The sequence below is a fragment of the Oncorhynchus gorbuscha genome, linkage group LG13, assembly GCF_021184085.1.
Source record: "Oncorhynchus gorbuscha isolate QuinsamMale2020 ecotype Even-year linkage group LG13, OgorEven_v1.0, whole genome shotgun sequence".
Classification (NCBI taxonomy): Eukaryota; Metazoa; Chordata; class Actinopteri; order Salmoniformes; family Salmonidae; genus Oncorhynchus; species Oncorhynchus gorbuscha.
The window spans coordinates 19,897,086-19,924,387 of NC_060185.1; the positions used below are offsets into that span (position 1 = coordinate 19,897,086).

General features: G+C 47.2%; 1 protein-coding gene across 3 annotated transcripts in view; it reads right to left on the reverse strand.

Annotated features, from left to right (window-relative positions):
- The window catches only part of robo1 (roundabout, axon guidance receptor, homolog 1 (Drosophila)), a 440,136-nt gene that overhangs the window by 126,580 nt on the left and 286,254 nt on the right, over positions 1-27,302 (reverse strand). For all 3 annotated transcript variants that reach the window (XM_046293778.1, XM_046293780.1, XM_046293781.1), the window contains one exon: positions 12,862-13,019. In XM_046293778.1, the coding sequence (XP_046149734.1) occupies positions 12,862-13,019 (158 nt within the window). The remainder of the gene's footprint in view (positions 1-12,861; positions 13,020-27,302) is intronic.

Sequence of the window (27,302 nt, forward strand, 5' to 3'; positions counted from 1 at the left end):
ATGTATGTCCTGTGGTCCAAGTGATAGAACCAAAGTACTGTACTACTGTACTAACTGCAGCCAGCGGTGTAAAGTACTTAAGTAAAAATACTTTAAAGTACTACTTAAGAAGTGGCTGTACTTTACTTTGCTATTTAGTTTTACTTTTAGTTCACTACATTCCTAAATAAAATAATATACTTTTTGCTCCATACATTTTCCCTGACACCCAAAAGTACACTGATCTAGCAGACTCACTACATACAGATGCTGTGTTTGTAAATGATGGCTGAGTGTTGGAGTGTGCCCCTGGCTATAAGTAGATAAATCAAAAACACAAAAATGGTGCCGTCTGGTTTGTTTAATATAAGAAATTGAAAATTATTCATACTTTTACTATTGATACTTAAGTATATTTTAGCAAATTACATTTAGTTTTGATACTTAAGTATATTTAAAACCAAATGCTTTTATACTTTTACTCAAGGAGTAATTTACTGGGTGACTTTCACTTTTACATGAGCTATTTTCTATTAAGGTTTCCTTACTTTTAATGACGTATGACAAATCGCTACTTTTTCCACCACTGACTGCAGTACCTGTCCAGCCATTCTATGCTATTCTCATTCCACCTGTGGTTTGTATGGCTTTATCAGAATGTCTGTTCCTGCTCAGGGCTAGCCTGGCCGAAAATCACTTCCCCAAACCTACAAGGCCCCAGTTCCCTGAGGGAACACCTGAGGCAGGCTCGATTGGAAGCATTACTGCAGCTACAAATGGCCTCCAGCACAACAATCTCCAGTACTGTAATAGTGGAGGGTTCCAGACAAGAAGAACAAAAGAATGCGCACGCACACACACACACACACACACACACACACACACACACACACACACACACACACACACACACACACACACACACACACACACACACACACACACACACACACACACACACACACACACACACACACACACACACTCTCTCTCTCTCTCTCTCTCTCTCTCTCTCTCTCTCTCTCTAAAAGTTGTGTTTTGTGTCCAGGACCAGGTGAGCGTGATGGCTGTTTCTTCCCAGGGCTTTGATTACAGGCCAGGGGGGTGCTTTGTTCTCGGGCACTGGGTGAGGCAGCCGGCCCCTCTCAGGTCCTTGTCAGGCCCACAGCCCCTCTCTGTCAGCCATGTCAGTCAGAGTAGCAGCACACAATAGAAGGGGGAACCACTGATCTGCCTGTTCCAAGGGGGCTTAAGGGTTTAAGGGTTACACACCTCAGCCCACAAGCCGGAAGACTCCGGACCCCCACCCCCAGGCCTGTAACAGATCCCTTCATTAGACTGAGGTGTGTGTGTAGGTGTTTAGGTGTGTGTGTGTGTGTAGGTGTTTAGGTGTGTGTGTGTGTGTGTGTGTGTGTGTGTGTGTGTGTGTGTGTGTGTGTGTGTGTGTGTGTGTGTGTGTGTGTGTGTGTGTGTGTGTGTGTGTGTGTGTGTGTGTGTGTGTGTGTGTGTGTGTGTGTGTGTGTTGGGGGTGTGTGTACATAGGGAGGAGTTGAAGGGGGTAGTCCTACACAGCTTTGCGAAAGAGCCCCAAACCTGCTGCCTTTCACTGGCTGACTTCAGTCAAACACACTGCTACACATGTATTCAATTTATGACACACCATGTAACATCTCACTAAATCTAATTTACTGTGGTCAACACTCCATGTGTGCCTACGCTCTGCACTGTAGGTGATCTAAAAACAGGTATGACTGGCATGTGGAGAACAGAGCCTCACTTTTATTATGACACAGCAGCCTAATGAAGAGTGACACCTTGTTCATTAGCAAAACAATCCACATGACATCTGCTAGGTAGGGGAATGACAGGTTCTAAGAACAGGGGAATATAGAAAAAGAATGTCAGAAGGTTCTCAGTGGAACAACCCACAATCCATCACATCGGTGTTATGTGGTCTAACAGTTCATCTGGGAGGAGTAGAGACAGGGAGAGGTCGTCTAAATGCCACAACCCTCCACTTGAACTAAGCCAGCCAGAGGAAAGACACGGCTCCTCCAGGGACACCTCACCTCCACCCTACTCCCCCACCGGACACATTCCTCTGGGTTCTGAGGCATTCAAGGGCCCCTCACGCCCTCACTGCTGGTTAATATGAATCATTAAAACAGCCTTTAAATGGAAGACAAGGTGAAGTGAGAGGAAGGGTAATGAAAAGGGTCACACTGGCACTATAGAGACCCAGGGAGTGTGAACTGTCATTATGTTACTGTTTGTTTCAGGGACGGCTTAACAGCTAAAGCACTTGACCACTCACAAAGGCCCAAGGTCAGGCCAGGTCAGACCACGCAGGGCAGGGAGAGGGAGGAACTGGAGGTCCCATAGGTCTTCGACATGAGGATCCACTTTAGGGCCAAAGCACTCAGGTTTCCCACCTCAGTGTGGAGGTGGCACTTCACCATTCTGCTCAGGCATATTTGAAGGGCCCAGTTTGAATGGAGAGGCCTTCCTTTCACTCTGCACCTCTCTTTGTCTCTGCACCTCTCTGTGTCTCTGTGTCTATCATCTCCACAACACAGGTGGCTGCTGAAGGCAGCAACAATTTGACCATTATCCTCCATCACAAGATGGCTCTATCCCAACACCATCTTCTGTCTCCCGTCATTTGGTAATGCTGATAGTGTGAAACCCCATTCAGCACATGTTGTGGTGGTATTCATGCTGCATTTCATTTTCCAGGCTGTTAATCACTCTCAACTACTAAACAAAGGAAGGAGAAGACAACACACAGCATGTCTGCAGTCTGTCCCAGCGCTGACTGATTCCCTCTACACACCAACATCGGTTAAGTTCACCCTGAAACTGTTGAGCTGGATGCCTTTTTGTTGAGTTCCATTTTCAAGGACCTCAACACCCTGAACAGACCTGTTGTGCACAGGAGTTACAAATGCCTCCATCTGCTCTCAGCGGAGCAGTGGTTTGACAAGAAAAAGACACTTGCTGTCGTCTGTCTATTGACTGGCGACTGTGTCGTCACAGGAGGCAGGACTAACATAGATAGGAGAAGTCCGGGGGCAGGGATAACATAGATAGGAGAAGCCAGGGGGCAGGGCTAACATAGATAGGAGAAGCTAGGGGGCAGGACTAACATAGATAGGAGAAGCCAGGGGCAGGGCTAACATAGATAGGAGAAGCCAGGGGGCAGGACTAACATAGATAGGAGAAGCCAGAGGGCAGGGCTAACATAGATAGGAGAAGCCAGGGGGCAGGGCTAACATAGATAGGAGAAGCCAGGGGGCAGGGCTAACATAGAGAGGAGGAGCCAAGGGGCAGGGCTAACATAGATAGTAGGAGCCAGGGATGGCAGGGCTAACATAGACAGGAGGAGACAGGGAAGACAGTGTTAACATAGACAGGAAGAGCCAGGGGGCATGGCTAACATACACAGGAGGAGCCAGGGGGCAGGGCTAATACAGATAGGAGGAGCCAGGGCCAGATGCTCTTTTCTCTTCGTCTCTGAGAGTCTCTGACTCTCTGGTGTTTATTAGCCTCCCACTTTTCACATCCCATCCCAGCCCATCCCAGTCCAGCCCATCCCAGTCCAGCCCAGCCCATTCCATCCCATCCCAGGCCAGCCCATTCCATCCCATCCCAGCCCATCCCAGTCCAGCCCATCCCAGTCCAGCCCAGCCCATTCCATCCCATCCCAGTCCAGCCCATCCCATCATATCCCAGCCCATCCCAGTCCAGCCCATTCCATCCCATCCCATCCCATCCCAGCCCAGCCCATTCCATCCCATCCCATCCGATCCCAAACCATCCCAGTCCAGGCATTCCATCCCATCCAAGCCCATCCCAGCCCATCCCAGCCTATCCCAGTCCAACCCATACCATCCCAGCCCAACCCATCCCATCCCATCCCAGCCCATCCCATCCCAGCCCAACCCATTCCATCCCAGCCCATCCCAGTCCATCCCATCTCAACCCATCCCAGCCTATCGCATCCCAGTCTAGCCCATAGGAGGAGCCAGGGATGATAGGGCTAACATAGACAGGAGGAGCCAGGGGGCATGGCTAATATAGACAGGAGGAGCCAGGGCCAGCTGCTCTTTTCTCTTCGTCTCTGAGAGTCTCTGACTCTCTGGTGTTTATTAGCCTCCCACTTTTCATGTCTCTCATTTTTAACTCACACCATCCCAGCCCATCCCAGTCCAGCCCATCCCATCCCAGTCCAGCCCATTCCATCCTATCCCAGTCCAGCCGATTCCATCCCATCCCATCCCATCCCAGTCCAGCCCATTCCACCCCATCCCAGACCATCTCAATCCAACCCATACCATCCCATCCCAGCCCATCCTAGTCCAGCCCATTCATTCCCATCCCATCCCAGCCCATCCCAGTCCATCCCATTCAATCCCAGTCCAGCCCATCCCAGTCCAGACCATTCCATCCCATCCCATCCCATCCCAGTCCAGCCCATTCCATCCCATCCCATCCCATCCCAGTCCAGCCTATTCCATCCCATCCCATCCCATCCCAGTCCAGCCCATTCCATCCCATCCCATCCCAGTGCAGCCCATTCCATCCCATCCCAGACCATCCCAGTCCAGCCCATTCCATCCCAGCCCATCCCAGTCCAGCCCATTCCATCCCATCCCAGCCCTTCCCAGCCTATCGCATCCCAGTCTAGCCCATCCCAACCCATCCCAGCCTATCCCAGTCCAACCCATACCATACCATCCCAGTTCAACCCATTCCATCACAGCCCATCCCAGTCCAGCCCATTCCATCCCATCCCATCCCAGCCTATCGCATTCTAGTCTAGCCCACTCCATCCCAGCCCAGCCCATCCCAGCCCAGCCCATCCCACACACTGTGACGCAGTCCTCTTAAAATACAGCACCGCGCATTGCTCTGCTTTCGATTGGCATTCACATATTGGCCCATCCATTCTCCCATCTGTCAGCACAGTCCATTACACATGGATGGTCCTGGTGTATGTGTAGAGCTGTTTTTAGTCATTCTGTGAGTCTTCGTCCTACCCAGGCACTTTAAAGGAAGGAACACATCCCACACTGCACTGTTAAATCTCTCCCTAACCAGACAGGTGCTGTGCGTTGTAATTCCCTCCCAAGGCCCAGCTCTGCTATGGCCAGCAACATTCACTGAGCCTGTGTTTACAGCAAATACTGGTTTACACTAATATTTCACACATCATTGCAAAAAAAATGAAAACACAACACAGAGAGGATGTTGTTGTACAAACAGCTTATAAACAGCAGAGCTAGCAAAATTTCTTCTGTTTAAACAGAGTGAAACCTCATTATCGGAAAGGCCATGTGTAGGTAGGGCAGTTATACACAGCTATGATCACTGACAGTTCTACACAGCTATGATCACTGGACAGTTATACACAGCTATGATCACTGACAGTTATACACAGCTATGATCACTGACAGTTCTACACAGCTATGATCACTGGACAGTTATACACAGCTATGATCACTGACAGTTATACACAGCTATGATCAGTGGACAGTTATACACAGCTATGATCACTGACAGTTATACACAGCTATGATCACTGGACAGTTATACACAGCTATGATCACTGACAGTTATACACAGCTATGATCACTGGACAGTTATACACAGCTATGATCACTGACAGTTATACACAGCTATGATCACTGGACAGTTATACACAGCTATGATCACTGACAGTTATACACAGCTATGATCAGTGGACAGTTATACACAGCTATGATCACTGACAGTTATACACAGCTATGATCAGTGGACAGTTATACACAGCTATGATCACTGACAGTTATACACAGCTATGATCACTGGACAGTTATACACAGCTATGATCACTGGACAGTTATACACAGCTATGATCACTGGACAGTTCTACACAGCTATGATCACTGGACAGTTATACACAGCTATGATCACTGACAGTTATACACATCTATGATCACTGACAGTTATACACAGCTATGATCACTGGACAGTTATACACATCTATGATCAATGGACAGTTATACACAGCTATGATCACTGGACAGTTGTACACAGCTATGATCACTGGACAGTTATACACAGCTATGATCAATGGACAGTTATACACAGCCATGATCAATGGACAGTTATACACAGCCATGATCAATGGACAGTTATACACATCTATGATCACTGGACAGTTATACACAGCTATGATCACTGACAGTTATACACAGCTATGATCACTGGACAGTTATACACAGCTATGATCAGTGACAGTTATACACAGCTTAGATCACTGGACAGTTATACACAGCCATGATCAATGGACAGTTATACACAGCTATGATCACTGGGCAGTTATACACATCTATGATCAATGGACAGTTATACACAGCTATGATCACTGACAGTTCTACACAGCTATGATCACTGGACAGTTATACACAGCTATGATCACTGACAGTTATACACAGCTATGATCACTGGACAGTTATACACATCTATGATCACTGGACAGTTATACACATCTATGATCACTGGACAGTTATACACAGCTATGATCACTGACAGTTATACACAGCTATGATCACTGGACAGTTATACACAGCTATGATCAGTGACAGTTATACACAGCTTAGATCACTGGACAGTTATACACAGCTATGATCACTGGACAGTTATACACAGCTATGATCACTGGACAGTTATACACAGCTATGATCACTGGACAGTTATACACAGCTATGATCAGTGACAGTTATACACAGCTTAGATCACTGGACAGTTATACACAGCTATGATCATTGACAGTTATACACAGCTATGATCACTAACAGTTATACACAGCTATGATCACTGGACAGTTATACACAGCTATGATCGCGTACAGTTATACACAGCTATGATCACTGACAGTTATACACAGCTATGATCACTGGACAGTTATACACAGCTATGATCACTGGACAGTTATACACAGCTATGATCACTGGACAGTTATACACAGCTATGATCACTGGACAGTTATACACAGCTATGATCACTGACAGTTATACACAGCTATGATCACTGGACAGTTATACACAGCTATGATCACTGACAGTTATACACAGCTATGATCAATGGACAGTTATACACAGCTATGATCACTGACAGTTATACACAGCTATGATCACTGGACAGTTATACACAGCTATCATCACTGACAGTTATACACAGCTATGATCACTGACAGTTATACACAGCTATGATCACTGGACAGTTATACACAGCTTTGATCACTGGACAGTTATACACAGCTATGATCACTGAGCAGTAATACGCACCTGCTCCGCTCTGTCCTCAAACCACCTATCCAGAGCCTCTGAGGTTATTGTTTCCAGGTTGTTGAACAGTGTGTGTGTGTGTGTGTGTGTGTGTGTGTGTGTGTGTGTGTGTGTGTGTGTGTGTGTGTGTGTGTGTGTGTGTGTGTGTGTGTGTGTGTGTGTGTGCGTGCGTGCGTGCGTGCGTGCGTGCGTGCGTGCGTGCGTGTGTGTGTGTGTCAGCCTGAATGAGCCTGAGAGTGAGTGTGTAGCTGGGACAGGGTCAGGGGAGGGGCATTATGGGCCAGGTGTCTGTGAGTGAAGCAACCCTGATGACAGGAGAGAGCAGGCTTTGTTCTCAAACAGGGATTAATGACAGGTCCCAACAAAGTTACAGTGGTGCACAGACACACACACACGCACACAAACACACACAAACATGACACACAAGCGCACACACACACACACACACAAAACACACACGCACACAAACATGTTTTGCACACGCAACCACAGCCAATAAACTGGCTCCAAGGTTGATGCAGAGTCTGTGTGCTTATCAGTAACTGGTGGCTGAATTCAGAGAAAGATATGATTTGATTCAATTTCCACTAGATTATGCTCTTTCAATTATGCTGTGAAACTGCCAGGCGCTTCTTATTTAATCTTCCCCCAGTGCAACTAGCGAGTGTCTGAGGGGCGGGGGATGGGCTCTCACGCTGTTTATCAGTTAGAGCTGTGAATAAATAGACCAACACCCCCAGCCAGTGTTCAGCCATGTCAATAGTGCTGAACACATCCATGGCTGGGTGTTCTGGGCTGAGAATGAAGCTGTATAAGGTGCATGTAACAGAAACAACCCAGAGAAGAACACAGTGTCATGATAACGTACAGGAAACGCATGATAACCAGTAGGAAAATGCTTCTAATTACAGCTAATTGTCTCTAAGTAAACATAGTTGCAGCTTGCTGTTAACTGTCCTAATCAGACCATACTGAAACATTGGCCTTACTGATCTCTTCAGGGCCAAGCTAATCATCCTTACTGATCTCTTCCTTAGCCTGGCTAATCATCCTTACTGATCCCTTCGGGGCCTGGCTAATCATCCGTACTGATCCCTTCAGGGCCTGATTAATCATCCTTACTGATCCCTTCAGGGCCTGGCTAATCATCATTACTGATCCCTTCAGGGCCTGGCTTATCATCCTTACTGATCCCTTCAGGGCCTGGTCATTCATCCTTACTGATCCCTCCAGGGCCTGGCTAATCATCCTTGTTGATCCCTTCAGGGCCTGGCTAATCATCCTTACTGATCCCTTCAGGGCCTGGCTAATCATTCAGGACCTGGGCCTGGTTAATCATCCTTACTGATCCCTTCAGGGCCTGGTTAATCATCCTTACTGATCCCTTCAGGGCCTGGTCATTCATCCTTACTGATCCCTCCAGGGCCTGGCTAATCATCCTTACTGATCCCTTCAGGGCCTGGCTAATCATCCTTACTGATCCCATCAGGGCCTGGCTAATCATCCTTACTGATCCCATCAGGGCCTGGCTAATCATCCTTACTGATCCCATCAGGACCTGGCTAATCATCCTTACTGATATCTTCAGGGCCTGGCCAATCACCCTTTGCTGATCCCTTCAGGGCTTACACCTTCAGGGCCTGGCTAATCATCATCCTTCAGGGCCTGGTTAATCATCCTTACTGATCCCTTCAGGGCCTGGCTAATCATCCTTACTGATACCTTCAGGGCCTGGCTAATCATCCGTACTGATCCCTTCAGGGCCTGGTTAATCATCCTTACTGATCCCTTCAGGGCCTGGCTAATCATCCTTACTGATCCCTTCAGGGCCTGGTTAATCATCCTTACTGATCCCTTCAGGGCCTGGTTAATCATCCTTACTGATCCCTTCAGGGCCTGGCTAATCATCCTTACTGATCCCTTCAGGACCTGGTTAATCATCCTTACTGATCCCTTCAGGGCCTGGTTAATCATCCTTACTGATCCCTTCAGGGCCTGGTTAATCATCCTTACTGATCCCTTCAGGGCCTGGCTAATCATCCAGGGCCTGGCTAATCTGATCCCATCAGGGCCTGGCTAATCATCCTTACTGATCCCATCAGGGCCTGGCTAATCATCCTTACTGATCCCATCAGGACCTGGCTAATCATCCTTACTGATATCTTCAGGGCCTGGCCAATCACCCTTTGCTGATCCCTTCAGGGCTTACTGATACCTTCAGGGCCTGGCTAATCATCCGTACTGATCCCTTCAGGGCCTGGTTAATCATCCTTACTGATCCCTTCAGGGCCTGGCTAATCATCCTTACTGATCCCTTCAGGGCCTGGCTAATCATCCGTACTGATCCCTTCAGGGCCTGGTTAATCATCCTTACTGATCCCTTCAGGGCCTGGTTAATCATCCTTACTGATCCCTTCAGGGCCTGGCTAATCATCCGTACTGATCCCTTCAGGGTCTGGCTAATCATCCTTACTGATCCCTTCAGGGCCTGGTTAATCATCCTTACTGATCCCTTCAGGGCCTGGCTAATCATCCGTACTGATCCCTTCAGGGTCTGGCTAATCATCATTACTGATCCCTTCAGGGCCTGGCTAATCATCCGTACTGATCCCTTCAGGGTCTGGTTAATCATCCTTACTGATCCCTCCAGGGCCTGGTTAATCATCCGTACTGATCCCTTCAGGGCCTGGCTAATCATCCATACTGATCCCTTCAGGGCCTGGTTAATCATCCTTACTGATCCATTCAGGGCCTGGTTAATCATCCTTACTGATCCCTTCAGGGCCTGGCTAATCATCCTTACTGATCCCTTCAGGGCCTGGCTAATCATCCGTACTGATCCCTTCAGGGCCTGGTTAATCATCCTTACTGATCCCTTCAGGGCCTGGCTAATCATCTGTACTGATCCCTTCAGGGCCTGGTTAATCATCCTTACTGATCCCTTCAGGGCCTGGTTAATCATCCTTACTGATCCCTTCAGGGCCTGGTTAATCATCCTTACTGATCCCTTCAGGGCCTGGTTAATCATCCTTATTGATATCTTCAGGGCCTGTTAAATCATCAGCCTACTGGCCAAATGTTAAATGTGATATTGTTGGCAGATGGTAGAAACTGAAGAGCTAGTTAAACACGAGTCAACATCTGATCATAACCAACACAGACCTATGCTTTAACTATTCTTTTATCTGTCCATCCCTATCAAACCAAGATGGCGTAGCAGTCGGACATGTATTTGTCTTGTCCCGTGTAAAAAAAAAGGTTTTATTTCATCTTCATTTAACCAGCTAGGCTAGTTGAGAATAACTTCTCATTTACAACTGTGACCTGGCCAAGATAAAGCAAAGCAGTGTGACACAGACAACAACAACACATGGGATAAAAAAACATGCAGTCAATAATACAATAGAACAAGTCTATATACAGTGTGTGCAAATGAGGTAGGATAAGGGAGGTAAGGCAAAAAATAGGCCATAGTGGCGAAATATTAACAATATAGCAATTAAACACTGGAGTGATAGATGTGCAAAAGATGAGTGTGCAAGTAGAGATACTGGGGTGAAAAATGGCAAAAAATAAAAATATGGGATGAGGTAGTTGGGTGGGCTACTTAGAGGTGGGCTATGTACAGGTGCAGTGATCTGTGAGCTGCTCTGACAGATGGTGCTTACAGCTAGTGAGGGGGATATGAGTCTCCAGATTCAGTGATTTTTGCATTTCGTTCCAGTCATTGGCAGCAGAGAACTGGAAGGAGAGGCTGCCGAAGGAGGAATTGGCTTTGGAGGTGACCAGTGAGATATACCTTCTGGAGCGTGTGCTATGGGTGGGTGATGCTATGGTGACCAGTGAGCTGAGATAAGGTGGGGCTTTACCTAGCAAAGACTTATAGACGACCTGGAGTCAGTGGGTTTGGCGACGAATATGAAGCAAGGGCCAGCCAATAAGAGCATACAGGTCGCAGTTGTACATTTACATTTACATTTAAGTCATTTAGCAGACGCTCTTATCCAGAGCGACTGGGTATTATATGGGGCTTTGATGACAAAATGGATGGCATCCAGTTTGCTGAGTAGACTGTTGGAGGCTATTTTGTAAATGACATTATTATTATAAGTAAAGGATCGGTCAGTTTTACGAGGGTATGTTTGGCAGCATGAGTGAAGGATGCTTTGTTGCGAAATAGGAAGCCGATTCTAGATTTAATTTGGATTGGAGATGTTTAATGTGAGTCTGGAAGGAGAGTTTACAGTCTTGCCAGACACCTATGTATTTGTAGTTGTCCACATATTCTATGTCAGTGATGTAATTTACAAAATAGCCTCCAACACTCTACTCAGCTCACTGGTCACCATAGCAACACCCACACGTAGCACGTGCTCCAGGAGGTATATTTCACTGGTCATCCCCAAAGCCAACACCTCTTTGGCCGCCTTTCCTTACAGTTCTCTGCTGCCAATGACTGGAATGAATTACAAAAAAAGCTGAAGCTGGAGATTTATATCTCCCTCACTAACTTTAAGCATCAGCTGTCAGAGCAGCTTACCAATCACTGTGCCTGTACAAAGCCCATCTGTAAATAGCCCACCCGACTACCTCATCCCCATATTGTGATTTTAAGTTTTTGCTCTATTATTCCCCCAGTATCTCTACTTGCACATCATCATCTGCACATCTATCACTCCCGTGTTTAATTGCTATATTGTTAATATTTTGCCACTATGGCCTATTTTATGAATACCGATTACATTTTCACACACTGTATATAGATTTTTCTATTGTGTTATTAATTGTACGTTTGTTTATCCCATGTGTAACTCTGTGATGTTGTTTTTGTTGCACTGCTTTGCTTTATCTTGGCCAGGTCGCAGTTGTGAATGAGAACTTGTTCTCACCTTGGCTACCTGCTTAAATAAAGGTGGAATATAAAATACAAATAAAGTGACTGAAGCTCCATCCACCCTACATATCAAACACACAATCACTTTCTCCAGCACATACTGTAACTACCTATAGGGAAAGTGCAGATATGGTGGAGGCAGTGGACCCATCAAGGTCAGCTCTCTACTGCTCTACTCAGCAGCAGCATGGGTGTTATTGATACTGCTGATCCCTTCACTACACTCTGAAATAAAACACACTAATTGGTGGCTGGCCTCGAATGCTGTATAAATCAGATATAGAGGTAACGTTCCCACTCCCTCTGTGCTGCAGAGACCAACTTTCCTCTTTTTCACAAACTTTTTAATTTCATCATAGTAGTGGGTGTTTGTTCTACTGGCTGATGTTACTCAGCAGGATCCTAATCAATGGTCTGCTTCTTGACTAATGAACCAAGACTAATTCTGGGTCTTTCACATTAAATGTTACAACAACTGCAGTTTGCTCATTTGGAGTTATACATCACTATTGGTGAAACAACAGGGGCCAAATCAATCTATGTGAGGTTTAAACAAACATTGATATAGTATCAAATACTTTGATGAACATAACTGCACAATCTCACTCACACATGCAAAACACACACATATACACACACATAACCAGTTCCACTCACAGTGATTCGTTCATCTCTGTCATCAATGTTGGCACCGTCCTTCTTCCAGGATATGCTAGGTTCAGGATGCCCGCGAGGGGGCATACACTCTAGAACTGCAGGCTCGCCCGCTGCCACCATTATATCAGCAGGGTTCTGTCTGAAGTCATCACGTAGTACTGCAGAAAGAGAGCAAGAGAAAGGGTTAACGTGAGGTCGGCACTGGCAGACCTCACTTTTAGCTTTAACACCAAAACCAGTCACTCCAGTTAGACAGGAACGTAGATATGAGATGCATTGTGTCATCTACAGACCACAACACTGATCTACAGCAACAACATAATGACAAGAGGAAACCGCCACAGTGTTACCAGAGCCTATAATTGGGGACTGTCACCGATCCGTCACAACGTGGACAAGGCCGCAGTGACCACTTTTATCAGAGTAGACTATAAATAACCAGGGATTGTCATACCACGATTGGCTGGACCACTGGCCACAGCATGTGCATCATACACCTACCCACAAAGCCTTGTTGACAATGTGCTCTATACCAAGGGTGATATTATGCATCCACCTATGAGAATGGCTTTGACCAACCATCTCCCCTCTTTATCACATCACACTGTCTCTCTGTGTCAGCCTAAGGACATGGGGTATAAGACATGCCTCCGAACACACACATCATCCCCTCCTCATTGCCCCTTCATCTCATATCGCTTTCACTTCCTGTTTATACCTATAATCCTGACAGTGGCTAATGTATCGTGTAGTTGCATTACAACTCGTCAACAGGTATTCCCACCACCTTTGGACAGGATTTCCATCTGTATTGATTTTCTGTAATGTAAAAATATACCACTCCCATCGCTGGAATCAAACCCACTCTTATAAACAGTCAGAGACGCATTTTCCCAGATAAAAGGCCCATTAGTATGGGGGGTATAGAAGCCGTCTGTCTAATAGATAAGGACAACAGGGCCGAACTAATGTGACAGAGGGAAATGGCGTTTTACGGGAACAAATGATCTCATTCAGCCTGACTACAACATCATAGTACCGCAGCATCATATAAACACTACGGACATTAGAGACAGTGTTCTTTATCTAGACTAAATGAAGAGAACACAAACCACATACTATACTCTACAAAGTGCACTACTTTTGACTAGAGTTCTCATGAAAAGTAGTGCACTAAGGACTCTATGAAATGTATACCCCACTAACTCAGTCCAGTAACAATTTGGAAAAGTATGTCACAGCAGTATTGTAAAAGCTGAGAGGCAGGATGGTTGTGGATGGCTATCAGAGGGTCAGAGCCTAGCTAATTCCTCTCTGCCTCCCCAGCGGTAGTTTTGCAGATAAACTGGAGAGATTTACGAGAGGACAGAAGGTAATGAAAAACCAACAAACCCTCCATCTATAGACGGCGTGCCAGTAATCACTTTCCCAGCTCGGGTGTATCTGTCTGTACACACAGAAAACATATGTTCTCATAAACTAAAGGCTGAAATCCTAGTCAGCCTCAAGTATGCAAGGTCGACACAATGTGTGTCTATGTATGACAGTGTTTATGAGTGTTTATGCATGTGAGCCATGCATGTGTGTGTATGTGTCTCTACTCATGTGAAGGTGTGTGTGTGTGTATGTGTGTTTGTCTGTGTGCGAGCATGTGCATGCACCCATGTGAAGGTTTGTGTGTGTGTATGTGTTTGTCTGTGTGTGAGAATGTGTATGCACACATGTGAAGGTTTGTGTGTGTGTATGTGTGTTTGTCTGTGTGTGAGCATGTGTATGCACACATGTGAATGTGTGTGTGGAATATGACCTGCTCCTCTCCACCATCTCATTGTCTCACTTTCCTAAACCTGCTCCTAGTCACCATGGTGCACCTCCTCCACCGCCCAACTCCTATAATTGCGGACTGTCACCGATCCGTCACAACGTGGACATGGCCGCAGTGACCACTTCTATCAGAGTAGACTATAAATAACCAGGGATTGTCATACCAAGATTGTCTGGACCACTGGCCACAGCATGTGTGTCATACACCTACCCACAAGGCCTTGTTGACAATGTGCTCTATACCAATGGTGATAGCGTGCATCCACACAAGACGTGTGCAGCGAGTGTGGATGCAACTCCCTCTAAACATGCTTCTAGTCACCTCCTACACCTCCCTCCGCCCCACACAGATCAAAGACAGGCTCACACCAGGAATCCCCAACCTCCTGAAAGCCAACAAAATCCTTTAAGCACTTAATTGGCCATCGCTGCACCAAGCTGAGATACCCCTCTCTCTCTCTGCCTGCCTCTTGTAACTTCCCAGCATGAGGGAGTGGGTTTATGTACGGCAGAGTGGAGGGGAACCCAATCCCCCTGTAGGAAATGGCTTTAAGAGGGAGATCTATAGGAAGTAATGGTTTCTCCAGGCTTCTCTAGCTAATCAGACCCAACACCTTGTCACGTACAGCAGCAGAACACTGTATGAGCAGCAGAACACTGTATGACCCCCATCACAATGCAGGTCTCCATATATGGTTTTCCTGACTCTAAAGCAATAGGATTTGTGTTTTTCTTATCTCTTGTTGCTAGGCAGAAGCATTGTTATAACAACATGACATCCTCCATGGAAACGCAGGTGTGCAAAAGTGATTTAAAGTATTTATTTATTTCTAATTAGGCAAAATACTCCTACTCCTACTGAGTTGTGAATGTGCTCATGAGCGCAGGTCAAAACAGACAGGGTCGTGCCGCTGAGAAAGAGGAGGATATAAACATAAACATCAGCTTCACTAGAACACTGGCTCCATCTGTACAGGCAAGGCCAGCCGGATCGAAATATCCTGATCAGAGATGTTGTGTGAGTCAAAGCCTTGAAAAGTGCTGCAATGTCCTCCCACTGAAAGATAGTTATTCACATTCCAAACAATAGCAAGGCTACATACAGAGAGACACTCTTCTCAACTAGAGAACACTAGAGGAGAGGACACTAGAGAACACTAGAGGAGAGGAGACTAGACAAGACTAGAGGAGAGGAAACTAGAGAACACTGCAGTAGAGGACACTAGAGAACACTGCAGTAGAGGACACTAGAGAACACTGCAGTAGAGGACACTAGAGAACACTGGAGGAGAGGACACTAGAAAACACTAGAGGAGAGGAGACTGCAGAACATTGGAGGAGAGGAGACAAGAGAACACTGGAGGAGAGGAGACAAGAGAACACTAGAAGAGAGGAGACAAGAGAACACAAAAGGAGAGGAGACAAGAGAACACTAGAGGAGAGGAGACAAGATAACACTAGAGGAGAGGAGACAAGATAACACTAGAGGAGAGGAGACAAGATAGCATTAGAGGAGAGGACACTAGAGAACACTAGAGGAGAGGGGACAGGAGAACACTAGAGGAGAGGACACTAGAGAACACTAGAGGAGAGGACACTAGAGAACACTAGAGGAGAGGACACTAGAGAACACTAGAGGAGAGGACACTAGAGAACACTAGAGGAGAGGACACTAGAGAACACTAGAGGAGAGGACACTAGAGAACACTAGAGGAGAGGACACTAGAGAACACTAGAGGAGAGTAGACTAGAGAACACTAGAGGAGAGGAGACTAGAGAACACTAGAGGAGAGGACACTAGAGAACACTAGAGGAGAGGACACTAGAGAACACTAGAGGAGAGGACAATAGAGAACACTAGAGGAGAGGAGACTAGAGAACACTAGAGGAGAGGACACTAGAGAACACTAGAGGAGAGGAGACTAGAGAACACTAGAGGAGAGGACACTAGAGAACACTAGAGGAGAGGAGACAAGAGAACACTAGAGGAGAGGACACTAGAGAACACTAGAGGAGAGGAGACAGGAGAACACTAGAGGAGAGGAGACTAGAGAACACTAGAGGAGAGGAGACTAGAGAACACTAGAGGAGAGGACACTAGAGAACACTAGAGGAGAGGACACTAGAGAACAATAGAGGAGAGGACACTAGAGAACACTAGAGGAGAGGAGACTAGAGAACACTAGAGGAGAGGAGACAAGAGAACACTAGAGGAGAGGACACTAGAGAACACTAGAGGAGAGGACACTAGAGAACACTAGAGGAGAGGAGACAGGAGAACACTAGAGGAGAGGAGACAAGAGAACACTAGAAGATAGGACACTAGAGAACACTACAGGAGAGGAGACAAGAGAACACTAGAGGAGAGGAGACTAGAGAACACTAGAGGAGAGGAGACAAGAGAACACTAGAGGAGAGGAGACTAGAGAACACTAGGGGAGAGGACACTAGAGAACACTAGAGGAGAGGAAACTAGAGAACACTAGAAGAGAGGAGACTATAGAACACTGGAGGAGAGGAGACTAGAGAACACTAGAGGAGAGGAGACTAGAGAACACTAGAGGAGAGGAGACAAGAGAACACTAGAGGAGAGGAGACTAGAGAACACTAGAGGAGAGGAGACAAGAGAACACTAGAGGAGAGGAGACTAGAGAACACTAGAGGAGAGGAGACAAGAGAACACTAGAGGAGAGGAGACTAGAGAACACTAGAGGAGAGGAGACTAGAGAACACTAGAAGAGAGGAGACTATAGAACACTAGAGGAGAGGACACTAGAGAACACTAGAGGAGAGGACACTAGAGAACACTAGAGGAGAGGAGACTAGAGAACACTAGAGGAGAGGAGACAGGAGAACACTAGAGGAGAGGAGACTAGAGAACACTATAGGAGAGGACACTAGAGAACACTAGAGGAGAGGAGACTAGAGAACACTATAGGAGAGGACACTAGAGGACACTAGAGGAGAGGAGACTATAGAACACTAGAGGAGAGGAAAGTAGAGAACACTAGAGGAGAGGACACTAGAGAACACTAGAGGAGAGGAGACTAGAGAACACTAGAGGAGAGGAAAGTAGAGAACACTAGAAGAGAGGACACTAGAGAACTCTAGAGGAGAGGAGACTAGAGAACTCTAGAGGAGAGGAGACTATAGAACACTAGAGGAGAGGAGACTAGAGAACACTAGAGGAGAGGAGACTATAGAACACTAGAGGAGAGGACACTAGAGAACACTAGAAGAGAGGACACTAGAGAACACTAGAGGAGAGGAGACTAGAGAACACTAGAGGAGAGGAGACTAGAGAACACTAGAGGAGAGGAGATTAGAGAACACTAGAGGAGAGGAGACAGGAGAACACTAGAGGAGAGACTAGAGAACACTAGAGGAGGGGACACTAGATAACACTAGAGGAGAGGAGACTAGAGAACACTAGAGGAGAGGAGACTAGAGAACACTAGAGGAGAGGAGACAGGAGAACACTAGAGAAGAGGAGACTAGAGAACACTGGAGGAGAGGACACTAGAGAACACTAGAGGAGAGGAGACTAGAGAACACTAGAGGAGAGGACACTAGAGAACACTAGAGGAGAGGACACTAGAGAACACTAGAGGAGAGGAGACTAGAGAACACTAGAGGAGAGGAGACAGGAGAACACTAGAGGAGAGGAGACTAGAGAACACTAGAGGAGAGGACACTAGAGAACACTAGAGGAGAGGACACTAGAGAACACTAGAGGAGAGGAGAATATAGAAACTTAGAACTGGATTATCCCTGGGGATGGATAGAGATGGAGAGAGAGAGGGAGAGAAGGATAGAGGAAGGCTGGTGAGAGCTGGCATCCTCTAGTGTTTACAGCAGCACAACCCAATGACCTCCACTCCTCCTCTACATCCCTCAGTCCCCCGCTTGGCTCTCTGTCCTCCCCCTGACACCTTTCCTCCACAAGCACAACTGACTACCGCACATCACAGTGCAGCAGGCAACCCTGGCCACCTGCATGGGGAGAAACATAATCTTACGAGAGAGAGAATTGGAGAAGTGGAAATAAAGAAAGAAAGAGAGAGAATGATGGATGAGGGACTGGAGCGAACCTCTAACTCTTCACCAGAATCACAGTCAGATCCATAGCCTTGCCAAGAGAGGCTGCCTCTGGTCTCCTGGTCTCTATGTGAGGGTGGACAGGATGGAGGGCCCTGCTGTGTGCTGTCCTGCATGTTTTTTGGATAATGAGCCTCCACTACCATTCTCCCTCCCTCCCTCCCTCCCTCCCTCCCTCCCTCCCTCCCTCCCTCCCTCCCTCCCTCCCTCCCTCCCTCCCTCCCTCCCTCCCTCCCTCCCTCCCTCCCTCCCTCCCTCCCTGCCTCCCTGCCTCCCTGCCTCCCTGCCTCCCTCCCTGCCGTGAACCTTCAGCTGTCCCCTACCAGATAATGTTTCCTTGGCCCTTAACAGGAAGACCAAGCACAGTGTGAATGGGTGTGTATTTGTATGTGCCTTGCCTGTCTTAATATGTGGGTCACACAGGTTCCAGCATGAAGACACATCTTTGTCCTTCCTGGCTTTACTAACTGTGCTGCTGATGTGATGATGGGAGGCAACAGAATGACTGTCAGTCAGACAGTGTCTTTCTAAAGGCCTTGGAAGATATTCTCTATAGTTATAAACTATCTATACCGAACAAAAAATATATATGTCATAGATTGTACAGTTCATAGAAGGAAATCAGTCAACTGAAGAGCATGGCGCTTGTATCGCCAGGGTAGTGGGTTCGATCCCCGGGACCACCCATGCACACATGACTGTAAGTCGCTTTGGATAAAAGCGTCTGCTAAATGGCATATATTATTATTATATTATTATAAATTCATTAGGCCATAATCTATGGATTTCTCATGATTCGGCAGGGGCCCAGCCAATAATAATTCGTTTTTTCACGCAAAATGACTTTGTTACAGACAGACATACTCCTCAGCACATCCTCTAAAATGAAGTTGGTGGTGGCTTATGGTAGAAAAATTAACATTCAACTATCTGGCAACAACTCGGTTGAACATTCCTGCAGTCAGTATGTCAATTGCACAGTCCCTCAAAACTTGAGACATCTGTGGTATTGTGTTGTGTGACAAAACTGCACATTGTAGAATTAGCTTTTTATTGTGTAATGATCATGCTGGTTAATCAGCTTCCTGATATGCCACATAAATAGTGTGTAATTATCAATCTACTATCTTTACCTTTTAAGAATGGTGTATCAATAGTTAAATAAATGCCTAGTGAAATAAAGGTTCAATTAGATGCATTGCTGCGTTGCTGATTAAAGAGAAAACTCTCATCTTATCAGGGCTCCTCCCTATCGTTTTGACAGACAGCTGGCTAAGGAGAGAGCAGGCATTGGTAGGATGCTGAAGTCTCTTTAAGGCTCTGCCTGGCTCTGCAGTGGGAAACATCTTCAAGGCTCTGCCTGGCTCTGCAGTGGGAAACATCTTCAAGGCTCTGCCTGGCTCTGCAGTGGGAAACGTCTTTAAGGCTCTGCCTGGCTCTGCAGTGGGAAACATCTTCAAGGCTCTGCCTGGCTCTGCAGTGGGAAACATCTTCAAGGCTCTGCCTGGCTCTGCAGTGGGAAACATCTTCAAGGCTCTGCCTGGCTCTGCAGTGGGAAACATCTTCAAGGCTCTGCCTGGCTCTGCAGTGGGAAACATCTTCAAGGCTCTGCCTGGCTCTCCAGTGGGAAACATCTTTAAGGCTCAGCCTGGCTCTCCAGTGGGAAACATCTTTAAGGCTCTGCCTGGCTCTCCAGTGGGAAACATCTTTAAGGCTCTGCCTGGCTCTGCAGTGGGAAACATCTTCAAGGCTCTGCCTGGCTCTGCAGTGGGAAAAATCTTCAAGGCTCTGCCTGGCTCTGCAGTGGGAAAAATCTTCAAGGCTCTGCCTGGCTCTATTCAACCACTAGCCCTCTCTGCTCCTCAAACCCATGGGTTCTCCAGTTCAACCACTAGCCCTCTCTGCTCCTCAAACCCATGGGTTCTCCTGTTCAACCACTAGCCCTCTCTGCTCCTCAAACCCATGGGTTCTCCTGTTCAACCACTAGCCCTCTCTGCTCCCCAAACCCATGGGTTCTCCTGTTCAACCACTAGCCCTCTCTGCTCCTCAAACCCATGGGTTCTCCAGTTCAACCACTAGCCCTCTCTGCTCCTCAAACCCATGGGTTCTCCAGTTCAACCACTAGCCCTCTCTGCTCCTCAAACCCATGGGTTCTCCAGTTCAACCACTAGCCCTCTCTGCTCCTCAAACCCATGGGTTCTCCTGTTCAACCACTAGCCCTCTCTGCTCCTCAAACCCATGGATTCTCCTGTTCAACCACTAGCCCTCTCTGCTCCCCAAACCCATGGGTCCTCCTGTTTCAACCACTAGCCCTCTCTGCTCCTCAAACCCATGGGTTCTCCAGTTCAACCACTAGCCCTCTCTGCTCCTCAAACGCATGGGTTCTCCTGTTCAACCACTAGCCCTCTCTGCTCCTCAAACCCATGGGTTCTCCTGTTCAACCACTAGCCCTCTCTGCTCCTCAAACCCATGGATTCTCCTGTTCAACCACTAGCCCTCTCTGCTCCTCAAACCCATGGGTTCTCCAGTTCAACCACTAGCCCTCTCTGCTCCTCAAACCCATGGGTTCTCCTGTTTCAACCACTAGCCCTCTCTGCTCCTCAAACCCATGGATTCTCCTGTTCAACCACTAGCCCTCTCTGCTCCTCAAACCCATGGGTTCTCCAGTTCAACCACTAGCCCTCTCTGCTCCTCAAACCCATGGGTTCTCCTGTTTCAACCACTAGCCCTCTCTGCTCCTCAAACCCATGGGTTCTCCTGTTCAACCACTAGCCCTCTCTGCTCCTCAAACCCATGGGTTCTCCTGTTTCAACCACTAGCCCTCTCTGCTCCTCAAACCCATGGGTTCTCCTGTTCAACCACTAGCCCTCTCTGCTCCTCAAACCCATGGGTTCTCCTGTTTCAACCACTAGCCCTCTCTGCTCCTCAAACCCATGGGTTCTCCTATTCAACCATTAGCCCTCTCTGCTCCTCAAACCCATGGGTTCTCCTGTTTCAACCACTAGCCCTCTCTGCTCCTCAAACCCATGGGTTCTCCTGTTCAACCACTAGCCCTCTCTGCTCCTCAAACCCATGGGTTCTCCTGTTTCAACCACTAGCCCTCTCTGCTCCTCAAACCCATGGGTTCTCCTGTTCAACCACTAGCCCTCTCTGCTCCTCAAACCCATGGGTTCTCCTGTTTCAACCACTAGCCCTCTCTGCTCCTCAAACCCATGGGTTCTCCTATTCAACCATTAGCCCTCTCTGCTCCTCAAACCCATGGGTTCTCCTGTTTCAACCACTAGCCCTCTCTGCTCCTCAAACCCATGGGTTCTCCTGTTCAACCACTAGCCCTCTCTGCTCCTCAAACCCATGGATTCTCCTGTTCAACCACTAGCCCTCTCTGCTCCTCAAACCCATGGGTTCTCCTGTTCAACCACTAGCCCTCTCTGCTCCTCAAACCCATGGGTTCTCCTGTTCAACCACTAGCCCTCTCTGCTCCTCAAACTCATGGGTTCTCCTGTTCAACCACTAGCCCTCTCTGCTCCTCAAACCCATGGATTCTCCTGTTCAACCACTAGCCCTCTCTGCTCCTCAAACCCATGGGTTCTCCTATTCAACCATTAGCCCTCTCTGCTCCTCAAACCCATGGGTTCTCCTGTTTCAACCACTAGCCCTCTCTGCTCCTCAAACCCATGGGTTCTCCTATTCAACCACTAGCCCTCTCTGCTCCCCAAACCCATGGGTTCTCCTGTTTCAACCACTAGCCCTCTCTGCTCCTCAAACCCATGGGTTCTCCTGTTTCAACCACTAGCCCTCACTCCTCCTCCTCCCCCCCCCCATCCCCCCGGGAAATTGAAACCAGATGCTGAAATGTCAAATTAAAATGAGATTCCAGTGCGCTTTCGACATTAATGAAAATGAAGACTTAATGCGGCACACAAGCCTGAACGGGATGATCAAATGAGCTTTGTTCAGAGGAAATTAAAGGGATTACAGTAAGCTCCCCCCCACAAATCTTCACCAGTATTAAAAAAAGACCCATTGGGGAACTGAAGATTTGTCCAAAAGCATCAAAAACAAACCTGGAAGAAACACAGGAAGCTGGATTGATCTGCCTTTGCTTTGCAGCATTTCCTCAAAATAATAGTGAGAGTGAACATGACTAACCACAGAAGAAGAAACAATAGTCAGAGTGAACATGACTAACCACAGAAGAAGAAACAATAGTCAGAGTGAACATGACTAACCACAGAAGAAGAAACAATAGTCAGAGTGAACATGACTAACCACAGAAGAAGAAACAATAGTCAGAGTGAACATGACTAACCACAGAAGAAGAAACAATAGTCAGAGTGAACATGACTAACCACAGAAGAAGAAACAATAGTCAGAGTGAACATGACTAACCACAGAAGAAGAAACAATAGTCAGAGTGAACATGACTAACCACAGAAGAAGAAACAATAGTCAGAGTGAACATGATTAACCACAGAAGAAGAAACAATAGTCAGAGTGAACATGATTAACCACAGAAGAAGAAACAATAGTCAGAGTGAACATGATTAACCACAGAAGAAGAAACAATAGTCAGAGTGAACATGACTAACCACAGAAGAAGAAACAATAGTCAGAGTGAACATGATTAACCACAGAAGAAGAAACAATAGTCAGAGTGAACATGACTAACCACAGAAGAAGAAACAATAGTCAGAGTGAACATGACTAACCACAGAAGAAGAAACAATAGTCAGAGTGAACATGATTAACCACAGAAGAAGAAACAATAGTCAGAGTGAACATGACTAACCACAGAAGAAGAAACAATAGTCAGAGTGAACATGACTAACCACAGAAGAAGAAACAATAGTCAGAGTGAACATGACTAACCACAGAAGAAGAAACAATAGTCAGAGTGAACATGATTAACCACAGAAGAAGAAACAATAGTCAGAGTGAACATGACTAACCACAGAAGAAGAAACAATAGTCAGAGTGAACATGACTAACCACAGAAGAAGAAAGACAGAAAAAGGAAAAGTGTCCGAGAGCAACTGGAGAGGGGAGGAGGAAGGGGAGGAGGACAGAAGTGTTTTGTTGCATGTCCTGGAAGGGAAGTGGATGTGTTGTACAGTGCTGGTCCCCCCTCTTATCCTCTTGTCTTCACAAGGATAGTATTGCTCCTGTTAAAGTTAACAAATGGTCTTGATTTGGGGAAGGCGAGGAGCCACAAGGCACGGCTATACGTCGCTCTCCAAACATGGCAGCCCATAAATAACAGAGGGATTGGAGGTGGAGCAACGGAGAGAGGAGGAGAGGAGTGAGAGACTCCACAGCAAACAATGAGAAAATATTAAATGAGTAATCGCTGCCAGATGTGCATGCTGTTACTTAAGACTGGGATACTTTTGGCCTCATGTGGACACAGTAGGCAAACATCTCTCTCTATCTTTTTCTGTCCTTCTCTTTCTCTCTCTCTCTCTCAAAATAAAGACAAAAATAACTAACTAAGTCTTATTGAGCTCATTCTGTTTCCTGCTAGGCTGTTCTCTGCTTGGCTGTTCTCTGCTAGGCTGATCTCTGCTTGGCTATTCTCTGCTAGGCTGATGTCATTTCCTTGCCCCCAGCTCCCATTCTCCCAACAGTTCACATCAAAGATAGGCCCCCACCCATGGCGTGTTAAGCCCTGCTCCCCCAAACCCCAGGCTGGTTGGGGCAGTATGGATCCAGTACATTTGCCAAAGGCTCAGTGTGAGTGTAAGTGTGTGTGTGTTAAACCCCTCTCACAGCCCCACGGCTGTCTTATCCTCCTTCTATCTCCCTCCTTTCCTCCCTCCATCCCTCTCCCTCCATCCCTACTGACCCCACCACCAGAGAGATGAGATTGGACATGGCAGCTTCTTCTTTCTCTCTCTATTTATCTAATTCCTGTGCTGTGAGCTCATGCCCTCTCTCCTCTCTCCCTCCTCACAGACACCCTATACACAGTGCTCAGGTCCCAGGGAGCATGACCAGTAGATCAGTAAGGGCTAGGGGTCCTGGTGTTATTAACAGGGCTAGGGGTCCTGGTGTTATAGACAGGGATAGAGGTCCTGGTGTTATAGACAGGGCTAGGGGTCCTGGTGTTAGAGACAGGGCTAGGGGTCCTGGTGTTATAGACAGGGATAGGGGTCCTGGTGTTATAGACAGGGCTAGGGGTCCTGGTGTTATAGACAGGGCTAGGGGTCCTGGTGTGATGGACAGGGCTAGGGGTCCTGGTGTTATAGACAGGGCTAGGGGTCCTGGTGTTATAGACAGGGCTAGGGGTCCTGGTGTGATGGACAGGGCTAGGGGTCCAGGTGTTATGGACAGGGCTAGGGGTCCTGGTGTGATGGACAGGGCTCGGGGTCCTGGTGTTATAGACAGGGCTAGGGGTCCTGGTGTTATAGACAGGGCTAGGGGTCCTGGTGTTATAGACAGGGCTAGGGGTCCTGGTGTTATGGACAGGGCTAGGGGTCCTGGTGTTATTAACAGGGCTAGGGGTCCTTGTGTTATCAACAGGGCTAGAGGTCCTGGTGTTATAGACAGGGCTAGGGGTCCTGGTGTTATGGACAGGGCTAGGGGTCCTGGTGTTATGGACAGGGCTAGGGGTCCTGGTGTTATTAACAGGGCTAGGGGTCCTTGTGTTATCAACAGGGCTAGAGGTCCTGGTGTTATAGACAGGGCTAAGGGTCCTGGTGTTATAGACAGGGCTAGGGGTCCTGGTGTTATGGACAGGGCTAGGGGTCCTGGTGTTAAAGACAGGGCTAAGGGTCCTGGTGTTATAGACAGGGCTAGGTGTCCTGGTGTTATAGACAGGGCTAGGGGTCCTGGTGTTATAGACAGGGCTAGGGGTCCTGGTGTTATAGACAGGGCTAGGGGTCCTGGTGTTATGGACAGGGCTAGGGGTCCTGGTGTTAAAGATAGGGGTCCTGGTGTTATAGACAGGGCTAGGGGTCCTGGTGTTATAGACAGGGCTAGGGGTCCTGGTGTTATAGACAGGGCTAGGGACCCTGGTGTTATAGACAGGGCTAGGGGTCCTGGTGTTATAGACAGGGCTAGGGGTCCTGGTGTGATGGACATGGCTAGGGGTCCTGGTGTTATAGACAGGGCTAGGAGTCCTGGTGTTATGGACAGGGCTAAGGTCCTGGTGTTATAGACAGGGCTATGGGTCCTGGTGTGATGGACAGGGCTAGGGGTCCTGGTGTTATAGACAGGGCTAGGGGTCCTGGTGTGATGGACATGGCTAGGGGTCCTGGTGTTATAGACAGGGCTAGGGGTCCTGGTGTTATGGACAGGGCTAGGGGTCCTGGTGTTATAGACAGGGCTATGGGTCCTGGTGTGATGGACAGGGCTAGGGGTCCTGGTGTTATAAACAGGGCAGTATGCTGAGGTTATGTAGAATAGATACAAACAGACAGGAAGAGAGAATAGAAATCTCCAGCAGAGTGCGAGGGGAGTGAACCCATGATGTATGGATACTACATATGGTTGAGCGAGTGGGTTGCTTAAAGTGGTCTTAAGTTTAATAAAGTTTCAACTTTCAACATTTGTTCCCAATAGATTATGCAACATTTTTCCTTACTATATTGTCCATGAATGAAACTGGTCCACAGAGTGGCATTGGTTACAGACTTTCAAAGGCCCACGTGAGCGGTCTACCACAAGACCCCCGCAGACTGACAGTAAATATGTCACAGTGAGCAGATGAAGACATGGAGCCTCAACAAGCCTTTAGGCTCTGCACCTGTAGACCACAGGAGGCTGCTGAGGGGAGGACGGCTCATAATAATGTCCAGAATGGAGCATCAAACACCATGTGTGATGTATTTGATACCATTCCACCTATTCCATGAGCCTGTCCTCCCCAATGCTGCTGCCACCAACCTCCTGTACTGTATACTCTGAATACTGTGAGGTCATTGAGATGAGACATAACGTCAGTGTGTTTGAAGGTGATAAGTGTTAATATTAGGGTTAGGGTTATGGTAAGGGTTCAGGTAGCCCAAGGATCCCTCTCAGCATTTACCAAAACCACTGTGCGAGCAGACTGAGAAGTGATGTCATAGAGAGGGGACAGGATTTCCAAATGAACTATGTTAAACAATCTAAGCCATGACAATAAACTGTGTAGATCCCTTTGTAAATAAACAAGCCATGGGTAAATGTGACCCAAAATATTATGTTACCGTCAATATTTTGACAAGCATACATATTGACGTAAGCATATCCATATCCATATCCATATCCATACCCATATCCATATCCATACCCATACCCATATCCATATCCATATCCATACCCATACCCATACCCATTTCCATATCCATACCCATATCCATATCCATATCCATATCCATATCCATATCCATATCCATTTCCATTTCCATTTCCATATCCATATCCATATCCATAAGCATATCCATATCCATATCCATATCCATAAGCATATCCATATCCATATCCATATCCATATCCATAGCCATATCCATATCCATACCCATTTCCATATCCATATCCAT